At 38.6% G+C, this 21,363-nt stretch overlaps 1 protein-coding gene across 1 annotated transcript in view; it reads right to left on the bottom strand.

The window, feature by feature from the left end:
• The window catches only part of CECR2 (cat eye syndrome chromosome region, candidate 2), a 199,348-nt gene that overhangs the window by 34,160 nt on the left and 143,825 nt on the right, over positions 1–21,363 (bottom strand). The window contains exons 3-8 of the mRNA XM_006891382.1: positions 11,626–11,809; positions 9,267–9,406; positions 8,308–8,412; positions 5,792–5,841; positions 4,308–4,477; positions 4,241–4,243 (exon numbers count right to left, since the gene is read on the bottom strand). Coding sequence (XP_006891444.1) covers positions 4,241–4,243; positions 4,308–4,477; positions 5,792–5,841; positions 8,308–8,412; positions 9,267–9,406; positions 11,626–11,809 — 652 coding nt within the window. The remainder of the gene's footprint in view (positions 1–4,240; positions 4,244–4,307; positions 4,478–5,791; positions 5,842–8,307; positions 8,413–9,266; positions 9,407–11,625; positions 11,810–21,363) is intronic.

Genomic DNA, 21,363 nt, shown 5'->3' with positions numbered 1-21,363 from the left:
GACGACAAAGTATTATATTGAAATGAGCAAAGAGCTGGAGTCAGAAAAATCAAAAGGGCCAAACCTGCTCAGTATTTCTTAAGCTGAAGGAATGAAAAAACAAATTCAAGCCATGAGTTGCAATACTTAAGGATGCTTTGGACAAAATACTAAATGATTCAAGAAGCATTAAAAAAAGATGGAAGGAGTATACAGATCACTGTACCAAAAGGAACGGGCTGACGCACAAGAATTTCATGAAACAACATATGAGCAAGAGCCTGTGGTGATGAAGGAAGAAGTTCAAGCTGCTCTGAAACAACTGGCAAAAAACAAGGCTCCAGGAATTGACAGAATACTAAATGACCTAGTTAAAAAAAGTAGATGCTGCCCTGGATGTGCTAAGTTGTGCTAAGAAATCTGAAGGACAATTGACTGGAAGAGAGATATTATTTGTTCCCTTTCCAAAGAAAGGTGACTGAACAGAGTGTAGAAATTATCAAACAGTATCATTAATATCACATGTAAGCAAGATACTGCTGAAAATTATCCAAAAATGACTGGAAAGCACATCAACAGAGAACTGCCAGATTAAAGGCTGGGTTTAGAAGAGGTAATGGTACTAGGGATATTATAGCTAATGTTAGATGGGTCTTGGCTGGAAGCAGAGAGTACCAGAGGAATGCCTATCTGTGTTTCATTGACTATGTAAAGACATTTGATTGTGTGGATAACAACAAACTGTGGCTGACTCTAAGAACGTGAATCCCAAAACACTTGATTGTGATTATGCGAAACCTATACTTGGACCAGGAGGCAGTTGTTAGAACATAGCAAGGAGACACTGCATGGTTCAAAATAGAGAAGGGTGTACGCCAGAGATGTATTCTGTCTCCATACCTTTTCAATTTCTATGCAGAACAGATTATCTGGGAGGCTGGGCTCTATGAGGAGGAATGTGGCATCAGGATTGGAGTAAGATACATCAACAACCTGCATTACGCAGATGACACAACCCTGCTTCCTGAAACTGAGGAGGACCTGAAGCACTTGCTACAGAAGATCAAGGATTGCAACCTTCAATATGGATTGAAGCCCAACATCAAGAAAACAAAGATTCTCACCACTGGGCCAACTGGAAACATTATGATGGTGAAGAGACTGAGATTGTTAACAGCTTTAGTTTATTTGGTTCCTTGGTTCCACAAACAACATTTTTGGTATCACCAGCCAGGAAATCAAGAGATAAATTGCACTGGGAAAATCAGCCATCAGGGGGCTCTCCAGTGTACTGAAGAGCAACAACATCTGTCTGGAGACTACGGTACACCTGATGCAGGCCACAGTCTTCACAATTGCTTGCTATGTGTCAGAGAGCTAGACAATGACTAGGGATGATAGAAAGAGAATTGAAGCCTTCGAGCTGTGGTGCTGGAGAAGAGTGCTGAATATACCACAGACTGCCAAGAGAACAAACAGGTTCATCCTGGAGAGGGTGAAGCCAGGCTGCTCCTTGGGGGCAAGGATTCTGAGGTTTTGTCTGATATATTCTGGGCATGTTGGAAGGAGGGACCGGTCCTTGGAGAGGGACATCATGCTTGGTAGGGTGGAGGGACAGAGAAAGAGAGGGAGATCACTGATGAGGGTAGGTGTGTCAGAGACATTAAAGTTGGCAGAGAATAGAGCAGGTTTCAGGACTGTTGAACACAGGGTTACTATGAGTCACAAGCAACTGGATGGCACATAACAGTCATTTTTGTCATCATTCTTAGAAATGATGACAAATTAAAGTCATGCAAAGTCATAAAACTTGAGACAGGTGATATAAAGTATGAGTTTACTATGACTACATTTACAGTTTCCCACTAGGAATGATTTCTCTTAAGCATTTATCTCAACAGTCTAGAAATTGCTATAGAAGATACAAAGGAGCCCTGATAACATAGTTACAGTCACACTCTTGCAATAATGAAAGTCTTAAAATGCAGTTTTTCTCTCTCCTTAACTCGATACAGAAAAAAATATAAATGACTTCCTGAAACGTTCTCTAAAGTATCTATGAGTAGAATTCAAGGTTGGGAACATTGCTGCACTCACAATGTACTGTTATTACTATGTACCACAGAGTCAGAACTGACCAAAAATGGTGTTCTAGAGTGTTTCCAGAGGCTGTAAACCACAGAAGAGACTTCCCACCTTATTTGCTGTGGAGCAGCTTCAATGGTAGATTTGAAGGCTGTGCCTTTGGATTAGAAGTGTAACTCCCTAACACTTAACCCCTAGAGCCCTATGATGTATTAAGCAATATATTTTTATGGCAACAGACTCATCAACAACCTATGTTATGCAGATGACACAACCTTGCTTGCTGAAACTGAAGTAGATCTAAAGTGCTTGCTGCAGAAGGTCAAGGACTGTCATCTTCAATATGGATTGAAGCTCGACATCAAGATGACAAAGATTCTTTCCACTGGGCCAATTGGTGGCATCATAATAGATGGAGAAGAGATTGAGGCAATTAACAATTACAGCTTGCTTGGCTCCACAATCAACACTTTTAACACCAGCAGTCAGGAAATCAAAAGCCAAATTGCATAGGGAAAATCTGCTGTCAGGGACCTCGCCAGAGTGCTGAAGAGTAACGATGTCAGCTTAGAGACTAAGGTGCACCTAATCCATGCCATGGTCTTTGCAATTACTTGTTATGCTTCAGAGAGTTGGACAATGACTAAGGATGGCAGAAAAATAGATGTCTTCGAGTGGTGGTGTTGTAGAAGAGTCTTGAACATACGATGGACTGCCAAGAAAACAAATAGGTCTGTCTTGGAGAGGGTTAAACCAAGTTTCTTCTTGGAGGGTAGGATTCTTGAAGCTCTGTCTCACATACTTCGGGCATGTGGCCAGGAGAGATTGGTCCTTGGAGAAGGACATCATGCTTGGAAAGATGGACAGCACAGGAGAGGAAGACCCTGGATGAGATGGAGTAACTGGAGCAATGGGAGTTGGTGTGCTGTTGTGAGACTGGCTCAGGACAGGGCAGGGTTCAGAGTTGCTGTACATAGGGTTGCTACAGATGCCATATGACTTGACAACAAAGAACAAAAAACAATTTAAGTAATTTTTATTAAAGTTTTCTTTTAAATTTATCAGCACTAAGTAAAATTCTTCTCTATGACTAACAACAGTATTAACATTATTGAAACAAATTAAGCTAACACAATGATTATCAAGCATTTTACCACAAAGAAGCCATTACAGCTGTTACTTAGTGGGTTAAAAAATCTAGTCCCTAAGCTGAATGAGCTTAAACAATTCACCGTGAAATAAGGCAAGGCATAAAGTAACATAAGAACAAAACCGCCTAGTGGCAAGAAGCTGCAAATACAGTCCCAGAGGTGCATGGTTCGAATCCACCAGATGCTCTGCCGGTGAAGGAGGGGCAATCTCCTCCTGTACCAGTCAGATCTGATTTGACGGTACACGCACACAAAAATAATAAAATTTAAAAAAAAAAAAAAGAACAAAACCATGATTAGAAGAAATGATGGGAGAGACATTTACAAGGGACCTTGAGAGAGCAATATTCAAATGTGTAAGGTAGTAAAAGGGGAAGTAAGTCTGAAAATGTTGAAAGGTGTATCTTGCATCTTGCCTGTGAAGTTGGGAAGAGCACGCATGGAAGGCAAGGGCTCCTTGATACAGGGCTGGCACTGAAGCTACAAAGTGCTTCAGCTGGGAAATCCAAGAGATGATTTAAAAAAAACTGCATAGATACAGGTTTAGAGAAAGTGAGGACATACCCCCTGGGGCTCAGGCACTATTTCTTAAGGAAAGCAGTAGGAGAGAAAATGTTGCTGCTAGACTGTGAAAAGATACTGGGATTTCTGTTGGTTGTGAGCACTGAGTATTTCCTATGAGCAGGGAGAACATTCTACACCAACACATAATGAAAGAGGGTGAGTAGCATAAAGTTCCATTTTAGCTGTCCAACTCTGAAAAGGATGAAGGCCTGCACCAAAATCAAATTAGGGAGTCAAGGGGTCGGGGGAAGAGGGAGAGAAGAGTTGACACTAATTACTTTCAGGCCAGGAATTATATTCAAGAGTTCTAATTTGAAATCATACCCAGCATGGAGAGAAGGAAACAACTTAGTGGAAAGGAGTTGTCCTGACAACATCAAGGTTCACAGTTTTAATCAATCAGAAACTCCTTGGGAAAAAGATGGACAATTTCCTCCCATGTGATTACTGCCTCTGAAAACTCCCTGGAGGGTCAGCTATGACAAAACAAACATGGAGAAAAGCCAGCCAGTGTCTGTGCCTGCATACCTTCTGGGCTATCATGTTGCAGATCTCGGGCAGAAAGTCCTCACTGAGGAGCTTGTAGAGCTGCCGTTCTCGCAGGGATGTCCTCTCTCGAAAACTCTCGGTGACCTGTCTCCACTCTTCTTCAGTCTGGCACAGGAGCCACCATGTGCCTTGGCCTGGCCCTTGGGAGCCTAGAAAAGATGGACAAAGGCACTACAATAGCCTCTTTTCTTGCTACTTTCCTTCAATTTCATTTCAAACCAAGGTCAAAATTAAAATGCGGGGGGGGGGGCGGGAAGGGAGAAGAGGTGACACTAAATACTTTTAGTTCCACTGTTATAGTTAATGTTTACAATTAAATTTAACAATGTCTGAAAGCAATACAAGTCTGTTTCACTTTTGTAAGATTTAAATGCCCTGTTGTTAGTTGCCATCAAGCAAATTCTAACTCATGATTACTCCATGTATGAAGAGGAGAATTGGGTCCTCAAGGTTTAAAGTTTGTGACCTTGGAGAAGGGGATTGCTGGGCTTGTCTTCTGTGACACCACTGGTTGGGTTTGAATCTCAAGTGTTTCAATCTGTCCCCTCCCAGGGACTTCTTTCAGTATTTTAACCAAAATAACCTAACCCCTTGTTGGCAGAGTGTTTCTAAGTCATAATCACCGTTCAGGGCAAAGAAGAAATGCCCCAAAGTGTTCCAAAGCTACAAATCTTTATGGTTAGAGACAAATACATCTTTCTCTTGTGGAGCGGGTGAGGGGTCTGAACTGTCAGCCTTCTCATTTGTAGACTACTTACTGCCCACTGTGTCACTAAGCCTTGTTTCAATGACTAAAATGCTTTTCCATAAAAAAAATGCTTCTGAGATTTCTTATGTATGATGTAAGAGTTTGAGTCTATATACCCTCCAAATTAAAAAAAAAAAATCTGGATTACAAAAAAATAAAATAAACATAGGAATCCAATATTCTCTTTAAGTAAAGCTGTTGGTAGTAAAAGAATTTTCTGTGAGAAGCTACTCATTCATTCCAAACCTAAGTATCTATTGAACCGGACCAAGCAACAGGACACAAACATGAAATGTCCCAGTCTTTGCCTCAATTTATAGAAAAGTAAAGATGAATTAAGAAGGCTCACTAGAAGACTACCACAATAACTCTATTATTCTGAAAACAATGTTGTTGGTGGTGCTGCTGACTTGAGTACAACTCAGAGACACAAACAACAGATCTGAGCCTGGGCCTGTTCTGTGCTCATCACCTCTGACACAACTGAGCCCTTTGCTGCAGTCATAATGTCAACCTATCTGGTGGAAGGTTTGCTGCTCTCACAGACCTTTCACCTTTCCAAGCATGATGGTCAAAGAATAACCTCTTCTAGAGTCATGCTCAAAGTATGTGAGATGAAGCTTCATTATCCTTATCTCTAAGGGGCACTCAGTCATCATCGTAATATAAACTGGTCACATTTCTATAATCTATTATTCCCCACCATGGACATTACCATTTCTTGTCTGTCCCTCAGATGTCAAGGTGCTTTCTTCCTGTTTTTCACTAAAACACAGGAAAAGGAGATTTCAACAAAAACAAACACATATTCAAACTTGTTCTGTATAACCCATAGATGATAAACCCACTTACCTTTGCTGTAAGGACTGTTGGTGCATGTAAAGGAAGCAAGGCTAGGAAAAGGAGCGATTCTGTGCTGTAACCAAGCACCAGGGTGCAGACGTGCCACTCTGGACTCTTTACCCCTCAAACACTGATAGGTCAATCAATGGTATAGCAACATCAACGTGTATGAAAACACCATTTCAAACACTACTTTGAAATCAAAGAGTATCTCGAAAATAATTCTAATTTTCTTTCTTATTTAAGGCTACAATGAAGATATCAATATCCAACCACAACCATTGCCATTAGAACCATTCTGACTCAAAACAGCCTTAAAGAATAATATAGAAATGTCCTAGAGGACATTCAAGGCCCTAAACCAGTACAGAAACAGATGGCCATATCTTTCTTCTGCAGACTAGCCAGTGGGGTTGAACCACAGGCCTTTTAATTAGCAGTCAACTGCTTAATCACTCTGCAATTAGGGCCGCTAGATGGAAGATAAGGCATATTTAATTTAGGCTCACAAAAGGTAAATGGTAAGAGCATGGCCTGTAAAAAGTCAGACAATGCTAGTCAAATTCTATTATGTGACTTTAAGAAATTAATGTACTTGGAAAATATGGGTATCCTATGTAAGTGTGCCTCACAGATGGCTGGAATAGAATTATGAAATACAAAAACATTAATGGTATGTATTATCATCTTAACTTTGAAATCTGAAGGTCAGTATATATGGATTTTGCATGTCCTTTCAAATATTCAATAGCAGTGCTACGCAAGAGGATTTTCTAGGAGAACAGACAGTACTTTATTTGTGCTGTCCAACAGGGCAACTACGGCTATGACTTATAAACAACTGAAGTGTGGCTAGCATGACTCAGAATCCATATCTTAAATTTTATCCAATATAAAAATATTGAAACTTAAATGTATTTGAGTATTATGTTGGATTTGGAGTGCTTAAGAATTAAAGTCACCAGCAGAGGGTAGCATAAGTCTATGTATCCTTATTGAGTGATTTCACAGTGTTAAAATCAAGACAATTTAATTGTTGTTATAGAAAACAATCAGTATAAAATAACTTCCTGCATAGAGACAGATTCAGCTGCTTATCATATAGATGGCCTATGTTTAGAACACAGTGTTTATAATACACCTCTCACAAGAAAACTGCTGGATGAGGCAGCTTCAAACTGCAGAAATTTAAGTGAAACGGAATTGTGATAGTCAAATTCTAATTCGTCTATTTTTTTTTTTAAAATCTAATTTCCTAGAAATGCTTTTCAGAGTTTGATGAAGTGGTTCTAGTATTTACAGGGAAGTTTGCCCTATGTTGTTAAAAATGTAAAAAAAAAAAAAAAAAGTCAAGAGTATGGCCTACCTACTTTCTATATATTTAATTATGATAAACCTATAGCAAAAAGTATATTTAGACTTGTATATCTGAGTCTGAAAACAAATATTGCTATGTTAAAATTTCCCTGTAAAATAAAAATGGAAAAAAAAAAACCCCCAACAAACCACAAAGACAAAAAACTACAGGAAATGCTTTCAAGAATTAGTTCTTTTTTAGTTGCTGGAATTAAATATGAAAATGCTTAAGATCTTACTTGTTTATTATAAAATAAAAGCACAGTGGGGAGAAGAATAACTAGTAAGAAAAATGGTGTGGCAGATTGGGGTGCAATCACTGGGAGGAGAGTGTTTCATGGGAGGCGGGAGGGCATGGGGAAGTTATGGAAGATTCAATGGGGAACCTGGCATAGATCAATGGTGATTATTTTATAAAACACAATGTCTATGAATAATCATATGAAACAATGTAAATGAAGGAATTTTGTGAAACAATGTACACGAATGAAACACACTATACAGATTTTGTATGCAAACCAATGTAATTGGGAAAAAAATTGGCATATGCTTATTTTTAAAATCTCTTTACCGAGAACACATTACTTCTAAACTCATGTATGACAGAATTTTTAAAAAATGCTGATCATATGTCAACATACTCAGAAAAATAACTTGTTTCACCATTTTGTTTAAAAAACAGCACAGCAGTTTATCAAAATTTTAAACCCACTATGGATCACACATAATTTTAAATTCTTTACACTATAACATGTATCGTCAATTTAATTCTCATTACAATCTCATTGTCCAATAAGTGGTAATTAGAAAACAACTGTCCAAAATTAATACGCATTGTCTGAGATAATTTGCTAAGTTATGGCTTCCTCATTCCCTGGTAAACACTCAGTAATTGAATAAGGACTCAGGTCTCCATCCTCCACTAAAGTTCAATGTCCTGCCTCATCTGTGGCCTGATGATGAACAAGTGAACTCTGAGGTCCAGCCCAACATGACGACCAGTGACTGACTACACACTAACAAGGTTTTTACCTCACTGTAATCTCCTCTTGCAATTTTTTCCGTTTGGGAGGTCTTCCTCTTCTTTTGCCTGTTTTTCCAGGCACACTGGAGACATTTTTCTGTCCTTCACTTTCTCTAAATAATACCATAATAACCAGAAAAGATCAGTCAGAGAAATGATATATTATATGACTAAATTTATAATTACAGGATTAAAACATGATTACACACACACACACACACACACACACACACACAAGTCACAAGCAAGCAAGAAAAACTAGCATTTTACAATGTTATAATCTGAATATAATCTAATATTATCCCAACAGTGATCACTAGTCCTAGCAATTATGCAATCTAAATAAAAGAGGCTGGTATCTTCCTGGGATGCTATGGTGTGGAAAGAAGATCTTTTCCACTTTTAAGAAGGTTGATGCTTCCTGGGTCTTGTAACATCCTTACACTACTTTATCTTAAGATTTATATAGCAGACATTCAATTCTGGTGGGGGTGTGTGTGGTAAAAACTCCTTAATTCTCAATGATTAATTGCAAAAGATGAAAATGGTTAACACTGAAACGACTGTACCACCAAGAAGAATTTGACTGCACAGAGTGCATAAGAAATGTCTCAAAAACCTCACATCAAAAAGACAGTATCTTTTACTACTAGTAACAGAAGATATAGATCAGTAACTTTGAGTTTTTATCTAGCTCCTTGTCTCTTATTTGCAGTCTTGGTATTACTGTTCATTTCATCACTGAGGTGATACTTGCTGTACAACTGCAACAGCATTTTATACAGCTAGCATAGCAACTTCAAACGCATAGTTAAAATTCACCAGGTGCAATGCAGGAGAAGGATGGACAATCTCCTCCTGTGTAATTTACTGTGTCTGAAAACTCCCTGGAGGTCAGCTATGATTTGGTTCAGAATTGGCAGCACACAACAGCAGCAGCAGGAGAGCCTTTTCTTGCAGTACATACCTGCTCAAAGAGAGTTCTCCATTGGATTTGCCTTGCACAGGGTCCTCCTTGTACATTCGTGTTCCATAGAAATACCAATATAGTGCTCCTGAATTGTCTTCACCCAGTGGTTCCACCCGGAGACTATCTGCATCCAAACCCTAGGAAGAAGAGGAAAAACAGGGTTGGGGAATAAAATTTACACTCTGACACACTTGTTTAAAAAAATTTAATCAAGACTGGTACTGTCGTGAAGAACTGAGTACAGAAATATGTCAAATGCTCCCACTCTTACCACTGCTCCACTTTGGGGGTGAGAGAGGAATTTTGATGGATGCGGTTTATATTTGTTAGGATTTTGCTTGTACTCATCAAAAGAAAGGCAATTACAGTAGCCTCGAATGAGATGTTGTGTAAGCTCTGTCCCATGTGATCCTCTATTGTAACTCCATCATAACCTACAGCAACCTCTTATTCCAGCTGAGCTCCAGCAATACAACTCCCAATTTACCCCAGGGTCTGACCTGTACTGGCCTCCGGACTGCTATTCAAGTCCTTGCGTTCTCAGCAAAGACTGAGCTAAATTACACAATGATTTTTATAACATGGCCATGAGCTGGGCTGAACTGAGAAGTCATCAACACATTTAATCATTTCTGATTGAACAGGATTAGAAACTGACCTCCCTATAAGGGGAACACAATAACCCACAGCCTCCCTCTGTGGCTGACTTCAAAAACAGGTAACAGCAATAGAAAAATGAAGAGGAGGAAGGAGAGAGTCGCATGTTTTCCCTCTCCAGAACATGTCAACTGTATGAACATATGAGAGGTTTATTTATGGTCTTTTGAATTTTCAATAAATGTAAATTATTCAATTTAGACCTTCAGAAATGAAAGACAATTCATGGGCTAGTTTAGCTGGAAGTCAGGCTAACAATAGGGAGAAAAAAATAATATAAAAAAAATCTAAACCTACTCCTATTGCAATGAGTATGCCTCACAGCAATCCTGTAGAATGCAGTGGAATGCTCCAAAGGGTGTCCAAGCTTGTGAATCCTGAAGAATACTACCACACTTCTCTCCTGTGGAATAGCTGGTTGGTGAGTTTAGATCACTAATCTTTGATTACTATTAGCAGAAGAAATAGGTGCCTCCCCTTATTCTCAAGGGATCTCTGGTGGTTTAATAGTAAGGAATTGTGCTGCCTACACAAAAACACAGTTCGAATCCGCCAGTCACTCTGTGGGAGAAAAAAAAAATCTCCTCCCATGTAATTTATTACCTCTGAAAACCTGCCAGAGGGTCAGTTACAGGTGGTTCCAACTTGATGGTACACAACATTATTGCTATGTCAGCTAGGATTCAGAGTACATAAAAGAAAAGCAAACTAGAAATGAAACAAAATAACATAAAAACAACTTAGTTGATTCTGACTCAAAGGCAATCTTCCACTGATTTCTGAGGTTGTACTGGCAGCATCAGGATGGATGGTGAAGAGATTGAGATTGTTAACAACTTTAGTGTGCTTGGCGCCATGGTTAACACTCTTGGCACCAGTAGCCAGGAAATAAAAAAATGTATTGTGATGGGAAAGTCTGCTGTTAGGGACCTCTCCAGGGTACTGAAGAGCAATGGTGTCACTCTGGAGACTAAGGTGCATCTGATACAGGCTACGGTCTTTGCAATCACTTGTTATGCATCAGAGAGTTGAACAATGACTAGGAAGGATAGAAGGAGAATTGATGCCTTTGAGCTATGGTGCTGGAGAAGAGTACTGAATGTACCCTGGACTGCTAAGAAAACAAACAGATTCATTCTGGAGAGGGTTAAACCAGGCTGCTCCTTGGAGGCAAGGATTCTGGGGCTTCGTCTGACATACTTTGGAAATGTTGTAAGAAGGGACAGGTCCTTGGAGAGGAACATCATGCTTGGGAGGGTAGAGGGATGGCACAAGAGAGGAAGACCCTCTATGAGGTGGATTGATTCAGTGACTGGGGTAATCGGGATTGGTGTTTCAGAGGCAGTGCGATTGGCACAGGATAGAGCAGGGTTTAGGGCTGTTGTACATAGGGTTGCTATGAGTCTCAAGTGACTCGACAGCACATAACAATAACAAATCTTCCTACTGCAGAACAGCTGTTGAATGCTAACCACTACTAAACTTTCTAGACTGACATCTAGTGCACTAGCATACTAGAGTAGATAGTCATACAGATTTCACTGGCTAAAGTGGTCAAAGTTTTGTAAACAATGTTACTATCAGCCAAGAGGCTTGTAAAATGACAAACTCTGGCTTCTCTTATGTTGTTTAGATTTTGCACTCTAAATACATTATCAATGGTGACTCTTTCTTCTTTTAAGAAAGGGTGTGCCAGCACCTTGAGAAGATCGAAGACATCATCTGCATCGAGCCGATAATCACAGAGGCGATGCAGGATTTCCACACGAGTCCGAAGAGGGAGTTCCTGGAAACTGGCTTCTCGCAGAGGGTTGGGTTTTCCTTCTTCAAGCTCCCAGCGATAGTTGATGATGTCCTCCAAGTAGCTGTGGAATGTCTGAGGCCTGTCCAAAGGGCCCCAAACACAAACACACATTAATGTAAAATAGTGGAAAGACAGGTGGGAGAGAGAATTTATAGTCTGTCAGCTGACAAATTTCAAATAAAAAGCAAGAATGAGCAACAGAAACAAGAAGCTCTGATTGCGCATTATGCTAACTGAACTAACTCAGTCCCAAAGGACAAATACTGTATAAAACCATTATTGTATTAATAAAAAAGATAACTAATAAAATGCGTATGAGGATCCGGGGGGGTGCAGAGGGGTGTGGACGGGCCGGGGGCTGGTAATCATAGGGTCACACAAGTTGATGGGTAGAAGGATGGGTGAGTAAAGAAAATGGGGAAAATCTGGTATTAAAAACAACGTATACAAACTTTGTAAGTAAATTAGTACAAAATAAAAATTTTCTAGAAAAAAAGAAGCTCTGACTGGCCTTCACAGAACATTGTTATTGCTGTTGATTGCCATCAAGACAAGCACGATTCATAGCGACCCTACGAACACAAAGTCTTAAGCCTTTCTATAACTACTGTTTTTTTTTTTTTATGGAAAAGTAAAAGAAAAGATTCTTTCATTGTTTTACAAACCCTCCCCCAGGTCCCCTCCACCATGCAGCCCTCGCTCTAGTCTCCTGTGATGGCAGAAATACCCAGTTACATCTCTCTTTTAGACGGTTCTCTCCCTCCTCTGCTTCAGTGCAGTATACATTATTGAACCCATCTTACTCAGTGTCTCCCCAACCCCAAGGACAGTCCCATTCTACAACAGTGGCATCATGTAATATTTGTCCTTTTGTGACTGGGATATTTCACTCAGCATAATGTTCTCCAGAGTCAACCATTTTGAATAATATTGCATGAGTTCTTTGTTTTTCAATGCAGCATAGTATTCCATTGTGCGAATATACCACAGCTTCTCTAGCCATTCGTTTGTTGATGGGCACTTAGGTTGTTTCCAACTCCTTGCTATTGTGAACAAAGCTGCAATGAACATGGGTGTGCATATATCTGCTTGGATGTCAGCTATGGTCTCTTCAGGGTATATTCCCAGTAGTGGAATTGCTGGGTCAAATGGTATCTCTATTTGCAACTTTTTGAGAAAGCGCCATACTGCTTTCCACAGGGGTTGCACCATTTTACACTCCCACCAACAGTGAATCAGGGTTCCAGTTTCTCCACAACCTCGCCAGCATTTGTTGCTTGCTGTTCTGTTAAATTTTGCTATTTTGACTGGGGTGAAATGATATCTCATAGTTGTTTTAATTTGCATCTCTCTTAGGGCTAGGGATTTTGAGCATTTCTTCATGTGTTTGTTAGCCATCTGAATGTCGTCTTCGGTGAAGTGCCTGTTCATATCCTGTGCCCATTTTTCTATTGGATTATTTACCTTTATCTTGTGGTGGTGCTCAAGTATTTCATAAATTCTGGATATAAGTCCCTTATCTGATATGGTATTACCGAATACTTTTTCCCAGTCAGTGGCTTCCCTTTTTACCCTACTGGAGAAGTTTTTGGATATTTCTCCAAGTTCACAGTTTCCAGAGGCATGTGGTTTAGGAAGTGGGTACCACTCCTGCTTCCAAACCCATCTTAAACTAGGAGCTCCATCAAACACTGTCCACCAAGGGCGGCTGCTGTGGCATTTGACCCCCCCAATGGCACAAGGTTCAGTATCACAACAAACCTAGATTACCTCAGTACAACAAACTGACAGGAGTGCCATACAACTTAGAAAAATGTTCCTCCAAAGCGAAATAACACTAGACCCTCGGGCCCAACTGACTTTTAAATACAAGGGCCCTCCATATATATAATGTCCAGTGCCTTCACCCAGTCTCCAAAACGGAGACAAGGGCTTGGTCTTAAGTGCAAGTGTCCTCCTGGAGGTCTTGTTGACTCTACAAGAGGCTTAAATAAAAAACAACCAAACAAACTACACAGATCCTCAATCAGAACATTACTGTTGTATTTTAACTGTCAAATCACAAATAAACCTTAAGTTATAAGGACTTTCCAGGAAAATCTTTTGTACTTTGAACAGTAAGTAGCCCATTCTGGTGTAACAGGTAAAAACCTTACTCTTGCTCCTACAATTAGTGAAACTCAAAATGGATCAAATCCTAGTCAATGCTACTTAATTCACTTGTACATCAAGGTAAGATGCAAAATGTAGAAGCATTCCTAGAATCCAGTAGAATACTTCAGTATGAAATAATTTTATGTTAAATAATACATAAACTTCAGGCCAATGTTATACTAGGTTCTGTATTTTAAAGACTGGTTTCCTAATCAAAACACTTTAAAGAAATATTAATGACAACTTAAACACTGTGGCTGGAATTTTAATTTTTCTTCAAATATTCTGAATAGTATTCTAATTTTTTAAAAGATTTAATGGTCAGATGGTTATTCTATATGTTAACTTTAAAAATCTGGATATAATTTCACTACATACTTGATTTTAAATATTTTTTTTCTCAATAAGCTAAGACGTCTACAGGAATTATGTGACAAACTAATGAAAAACAAATGTATCATGTTGATTTAAAGCCTATAGTGGTATTTACAGAAAGATAGTCAGGAAATATTCAGGGGAGGACCCCCCCCCAATGAGTAAATAAGAAATTAACAACTTCACTTTCCTAAGAGAAAAAACCCAACTTTATCTTACTGAGGCAACTGTGAAGGTATTAGTTTATCAAGATACAGCACAAGAATTCCTAAACAGTAAACCACCCCCACTTTTGGGGTTTTCTGGAAGCAAGGTTCAAAAAAAAAAAAAACCCAAACAAACCCCAAAACAAAACAACCCCCCCTCCACAACGCAAGGCTGGTTTTTCCTGCTGTAAAATGACTTATCTGTGACATTGTGCTTGTTTCACTAGAGACAATCTAGTAGCAGCTCTACTGCAGGATCCATCAGGGGACATGCTGGGCTGAGACAGGGAGACTTCTCTTATTCAAACTCAGACAAAAGAAGCACACAAACAAACCAGTAGAACAAACACTGACATATATGTGTATAAACAGTGTTGTTCTTTCAGCCTATAATCTGTCTGAAAGCCTCCACTTGTCTCAAAGAATTGCATGTTTGAGATTCCTTTCCAATAGCCTTATTCTACTCAGTTTCAATTATGTCACTTCTGCTAGAAGTTTTCTTACATAGCTCCTTAACACCTTAACGAGATAAGGGACAGGTTATGATTGTAGAGAATTCATCTTCTTGCATAAACATCATTCTTTTCATATAAATCTCCATCCTTTCCCTTTCGAGATCAGAAACTGAAGGCAAAAAAGACTTCTGAAGGCAGAGATACTGGACAAGGGAAAGTTGACATGAAAAGGCTTTAAGAAACAAGATAATCAGGCCAGTACTCTCTGGATTATCATTCATAAAGTTCAACAGGGAATAAACCTTACTGAATTTCCATTAAGTATTTAAGATAATAAAACAACTATGAGATATCATCTCACCCCAGTCAAAATAGCAAAATTTAACAGAACAGCAAGCAATAAATGCTGGTGAGGTTGTGGAGAAACTGGAACCCTTATTCACTGTTGGTGGGAGAGCAAAATGGTGCAACCCCTGTGGAAATCAGTATGGTGCTTTCTCAAAAAGTTGCAAATAGAGATAATATTTGACCCAGCAATACCACTACTGGGAATATACCCCGAAGAGACCTAACTGACACCCAAGCAGATATATGCACACCCATGTTTATTGCAGCTTTGTTCACAATAGCAAGGAATTGGAAACAACCTAAGTGCCCATCAACAAACGAATGGCTAGAGAAGCTGTGGTATGTTCGCACAATGGAATACTATGCTGCATTAAAAAACAAGGAACTCATGCAATATTATTCAAAATGGTTGACTCTGGAGAACATTATGCTGAGTGAAATATCCCAGTCACAAAAAGACAAATATTGCATGGTGCCACTGTTGTAGAATGGGACTGTCCTTGGGGTTGGGGAGAGACTGAGTAAGATGGGTTCAATAATGAATACTGCACTGAAACAGAGAAGGGAGAAAACTGTTTAAAAGAGATAAGTGATTAGGTATTTTTCTGTCATGACAGGAGTCTAGAGCGATGGTTACATGGTGGAGTGGACCTGGGGGAGGGTTTGTAAAATAATGAAAGAATCTTTTCTTTTACTTTTCCAAGAGGGTAATGTCTGGTTGGGGGGGGGGGGGCAGAGCCTTGGGAGAGGACAAATCTACAACAATGAATGAATGGAAATCCAAAGCCTCTGTAAATTTTCACTGAAATTAATAACAAATTTAAATTTAAAAAAAAAAGAGTTAAGTTAGAGTAAGGATGGCAATGGAACCACCTTACCTCTGTAACTTGATTTGTGCCACTATTAGAACCTCTACTCAGAATATTATTGCTTTTCAACTGTTGACTCATGCACTTTTAACTTGTTAGTTAAATTTGTATCTTCTAGGCTGCAACACTTCCATGATACATCTTCAAGGATATGAACATGTACGGCTAAGCACAACTGATTAACAGTGCATCTAAATTCCAAAATCAATCTCCATAATAGTCTATGTGTTTCCTACTGCCAAAGGGGCCCTTTAGAGTAGTGAGAGAAGACCTTCACCTCGAAACCCACAGCCTCCCTTTTCAGCAGGAAGTAACTAAGAGAATACGCGGTCCCCTTTTCCTTATGACTCAGGGTGAAGTCTCTCTCAGGGAGGAGTGATAGGGAATGGCAAGGGACACACTGACAAAGGAGATTAATCAGAACTGGCTTTGACAAGCACTGTGGCAATTGGACAATTAAAACAGACTTGGGGGAGGGAAGAAGAACGAACTGGGGAGGAGGGTAGAGCAGTGCAACAATGAATGAATGAAAACCCAAAATCTCTGTAAAAGTTCATTAAAACTAATAAAATTTAATAATAATAAAAAAAATTCAAGATAAAAACTATATTCTTTCTTTTCCAGAAATAAGGGCGGAATACAATTTTGCTACCTGATGGAAAATGAGAGCAGTAGCGTTCTGCTGCTCAGTACCAGCAGTGGTGTGTCTTGGGATGACAGTACAGCTCCATACCACTAGGCCACCAGAGCTCTATGGATGCAGTTTTAAGTATTTCTCTGGTTTCAGTTCCAAAGTTTAGATTGTCTGTAACATTTACTCACTAGTCATCATTTCAGGTCAGGGAAGCCCCCTCCTAATGACTTTAAATACATCCTATCTTTCTGAAAAGAACAAATGAGAAAAATGTGCAACTACGGTGCTCTTTAGAGGCAAGGAGGGTGAAACCTTGTCTTACATACTTTGGGCATGTTGCCAGGAGGAGCCAGTCCTTGGAAAAAACATCATGCCCAAGTAGAGAATGAGCATAAGAGAGGAAAATCCTCACTGGAGTGGACGGACACAGTAACTGTAAGATGCACTGTAGCACTCTGGAGTGTGAGGATGGCACAGGCTAGGGCAAGGTTCAGACCTGCTGTTCAGAAGCCTGCCATGAGTGGTAGTGGACCTGTGGGAATCTAACATCTACAACAAACACACTTCTGAAATTACTCTGAATTATAAAGGAGCTTTCATTAGAATATGCGTAACAAACCCTACCAGAAGTTAATTAGTACAACCAAGTATACTTTGCTTTCTGTCTGGATGAAAAGTTCTACATGCTATTAAAATGAACATTTTCCATCACACACAAAGTCACTAGCTATAATAAAGCATTCAGGATCTCGAGCCAACCAGCTCTCTAAAACTGAGACATTCATTTTTTTAGAATCCCAACAAAGAATTCCTCAGATTGTTCTAGACAGAACATGCTTTTCTTGATGAGGTCAATGTTGACAATGAAGGCACAACCTGAGTAAAGTATTCTAACACAAGTCTCAGCTGGCTGGAGCTGGCACATCTCTTCTCTAAGTAGAGAAATAAATTTCAGTATTTGTAACCTGTTTTGGAATATCAGGGGTAAAAAGAATGTTTGTTGAGTTCTTGTGGAATGTGTCAGAGACAAGGAAAAACAAATCTAGCCTTCCTTTATAGGAGCAGTAAAGATATGGGAATATGTTTAGCAAAAAGAGAATGAAATACGATTTCCTATTTACTACAGTTTGTTGTGAAGCAAGGAAAATACACAAGTATACAGAGTTAATACAAGTAAAAAAGAAGTAAATTCTAAAAAGAAAGTAAATTCTGAGAAATAAAGATTCTGTGATAAAGACAAGGTTCTAGAAAACTACTTGGTATTACTGTAGAACATGAAATACTTAATAGCTCTTCTCTATGTGTGTTGTAGTGGAGTTGGAATTGAAATAGAATGTGAAGAGACTGGACATCTTTCTTGCTCAGAGCCACTGGAGGATCTGAACCACCAGAAAGATGATGTCTTTGAGTTTAGAAGTTCCATTCCCTTAAACACCATCAACACAGATGATACCATACGCAGCAGACTTGAAAACAAGTATGATGGCCAGGAGAAGTTAAAAATCATGGGGATATCTAATTAAAGAAAAAGATAAAGTATAAAACTAATACAAAAATTTTTTTGCAGATAAACATGAATATAATAATTAACATGTGTTTCTGACTAATTATATTGCTTAATCTAGAAAACAAGCTAGTAAAAAATGAGTAGTATTTTTAAAAGACAGAAGAATACCTCTGCTAATTAAAAGAAGCAACCATGAAAGAAAAAAAAATCAAACACATTAAAAAAAATGGAAGGAAGTGAATGAGTGAAAAAGAAAAATTGAAAACCAAGCAAAAACCAGCTTATTAAACCAAAGAGAGGGTTACAAGATTAGGGCTGTATCAAGGAGCTGTCCTCTTCCTGTCATTAAATCTCACTGATTTTCACTGAGCTGCTCCATCTATGGATGAGCTAGTTTAAGGTCACTCGTTAGGAGACTCTACTGGCTACTGCTTCAGTTGGTTTTTTTTTTTTGGTTGTTGTTGTTGTTCAGGGTAAGCTGTTTCATGGTGGGGAACTTTTGGCTGAGTTCCTACGATTTGCAACGGATTCTGGATATACAAGATCTTTTGAAGGAACACCAAAACCAAGTTTCTTTCACAGAGAGATACTTCCAAATAATAAATATTTTTTTTACAAATGTTAAACAAGTATTAGGCAAACGTCTTAAATGAAGACAAATTATTGCCACTGCTACAGCTTATTTTCAATTGTTGCGTATGTCCCTGGAACTGGGACAATGGATAAATAAGAAAGGCTAAAGAAGAATGGGAAAAGAGTGGATAGATAATAGACACCACAATAGAACAGAAGAGGGGAAGAACTGTCTGAAGAAGGAATATATGATTAGGCATTATACATATCACAACCATCTGGTGCATTCTGGTGCGGGTTATAGGGGAAGAAAATGTGCAGCAATAAAAAAAGAAGAACCGTCAATGGCTCTGAATTGTGCTGGCAAGGAGTACTCAATCCATCATGGTGCATGCACTCAAATACAAGCTGCACCCATCTGTAGGACAGTGGATCATACACCTACAGAATTGAGCTCTGTCTACTCTCTTCCTTTCCTGAAAGCTTTAGCTTGCCCACAACTTGTGTTGTATAGAAAGATGCTAGGCAGTGTGATCAACATCATGACAAAGAAAGGATTGAAGCTGTCAAAGATTTCATCTTGCTTGGATCAACATCAATACCCATGACAACAATCTGGAACAAGAAGTACACAGCAAAGTGAACTTGGGGAGGGGAAGAAAGTTTTATGTGTAACAATGAATGAATTTTAAAGTAAAATAAAAACGGTCTTTAAAATAAGAAAACAATTCTCTTGGTATTTGGAGAACACTCAGTTATTTTAAAACTATCCAAGCTTTCCAAGAACTCTGATGAGACAAAAGATGGCAGCTAATCTTAGGAAGATGCAAAATGACAATCACCTCCACAGAGAAATTCCCTCATTGACTCTCTACTAGTGGCAGGGCTTACAGCTGTAAGATGAAGATGGACAGGGTAAGACAATAATCCTACAGTCACAGTAACTGTGAAGGAGAACACTGTTCAAGCAGAAGTCAGAACTCTAGCAGGAGACAATCTTAAAACACTTGGGAACAATTCTGCAGTGAATCACTTAGAAATAAAAACCTACTTATTTGAGTAATACTTCCTCAGTGGAACAAAAATGAAATGACTGGTTATTGACAAGCACACTGGGAAGGAATTTTACTTTTGTGAAACACCTTTACATGATTAATTAAAAATTCTTAGTTATAAAAATTTTATACCCAGACAACACAGATATTTTAAGAGTTAGAAGTTTCTGGATATAGTTTTTAGAAAAATAATGATAACTGATTTTAAAAATTTGTATCTATATTTGAAGAAAGTGTTAAAAACATGTTAAATATTACATCAAAACCCCCAACTTGCAACCAGATTATAAAAAGAATTCTAACAATTCATTTAAAAGACAGGGGGAGATCAGATTTTTAAAATAATGTCTAATAAACTTGAATAGACATTTTGCAAAGATATACACTGATGGCAACAAGTATTTGAATAAATGTTCAAAATAACTAATCATCAAATAGAAACTAAAACCACAATGAGATGCCAGTTTGTATACAACAGAATTGGTAAAATTAACAACCAGATAAAATAAACCCAAAACACTGGCAAAGATATGGAGCAACTGGATTGCTTTTATGTTGCTAATATGAAAATGAACATAATCATTGTGGGAAATAGTTTAACTTTCTCACTGGTAAGTATATCCTACCATATAATAAAGCAATTATAAAGAAATGAAAATATATGTACACATATAAATTTGTGTTCAAAATATTCACATTACATTAATAATAAAAAATTGATAGCAGCTTAATGTTCATGACAAACAAACTATGGTGCATTCTTACACTGGAATATCCTTTAATTTTCTGGGGGAAAAGTGTGTGTGCAATAGCAAGAGACTAAATAAATGTGAATAAATTATCATGCAAACATTATCTTACACACAAGAGGACACATGGTATGACTGCATTCATAGGAATGTCTAGCCTAGGCACAACTAATCTATAATGACAAAAATCAGATCCGTGTTTACCCTGGTGTGGAGTATGTCTTATAGGCAACTTACTGGGGGGATGGAAAAGCTGTGTGGTATTTTCCTAAATAGGGTGGTTATCAGGTGAGTGTGGCCTTTCGGCAAAATTCTTTTACATTTTCTAAACTGTATCTCTCTCTCTTTTTTTAATGTGTGTACCGTCAAATCGGATCTGATTGGTACAGGAGGCGATTGTTCCTTCTTCTTCAGCAGAGCATCTGCTGGATTTGAACCGAGGGCCTCCAGGACTGTAGTGCAGCTTCTTGCCACTAGGCCACCAGAGCTCGCCTAAACTGTATCTTAATGAGGAGTTTAAATCCACATTATCTATCACTTATTTTTTTACAAAAAGACAATGTTTCTATACTGAGCTGAGGAAAAGCAAAATATTTAGAGTGTTAATTTTTTTTTTTAAATTTAGGTTGTTTATTTTTCATTTCAATGAACATCTACAGAGATTTTGGGATTCCATTCATTCATTGTTGCACCCTTCTCCCCACACAA

This window comes from Elephantulus edwardii, unplaced genomic scaffold (assembly GCF_000299155.1).
Source record: "Elephantulus edwardii isolate Elephantulus edwardi_28Jun2011 unplaced genomic scaffold, EleEdw1.0 scaffold00096, whole genome shotgun sequence".
Lineage (NCBI taxonomy): Eukaryota > Metazoa > Chordata > Mammalia > Macroscelidea > Macroscelididae > Elephantulus > Elephantulus edwardii.
The sequence above is the reverse complement of the archived record's forward strand: the minus strand, read 5'-3'. Positions and strand labels throughout refer to the sequence as shown.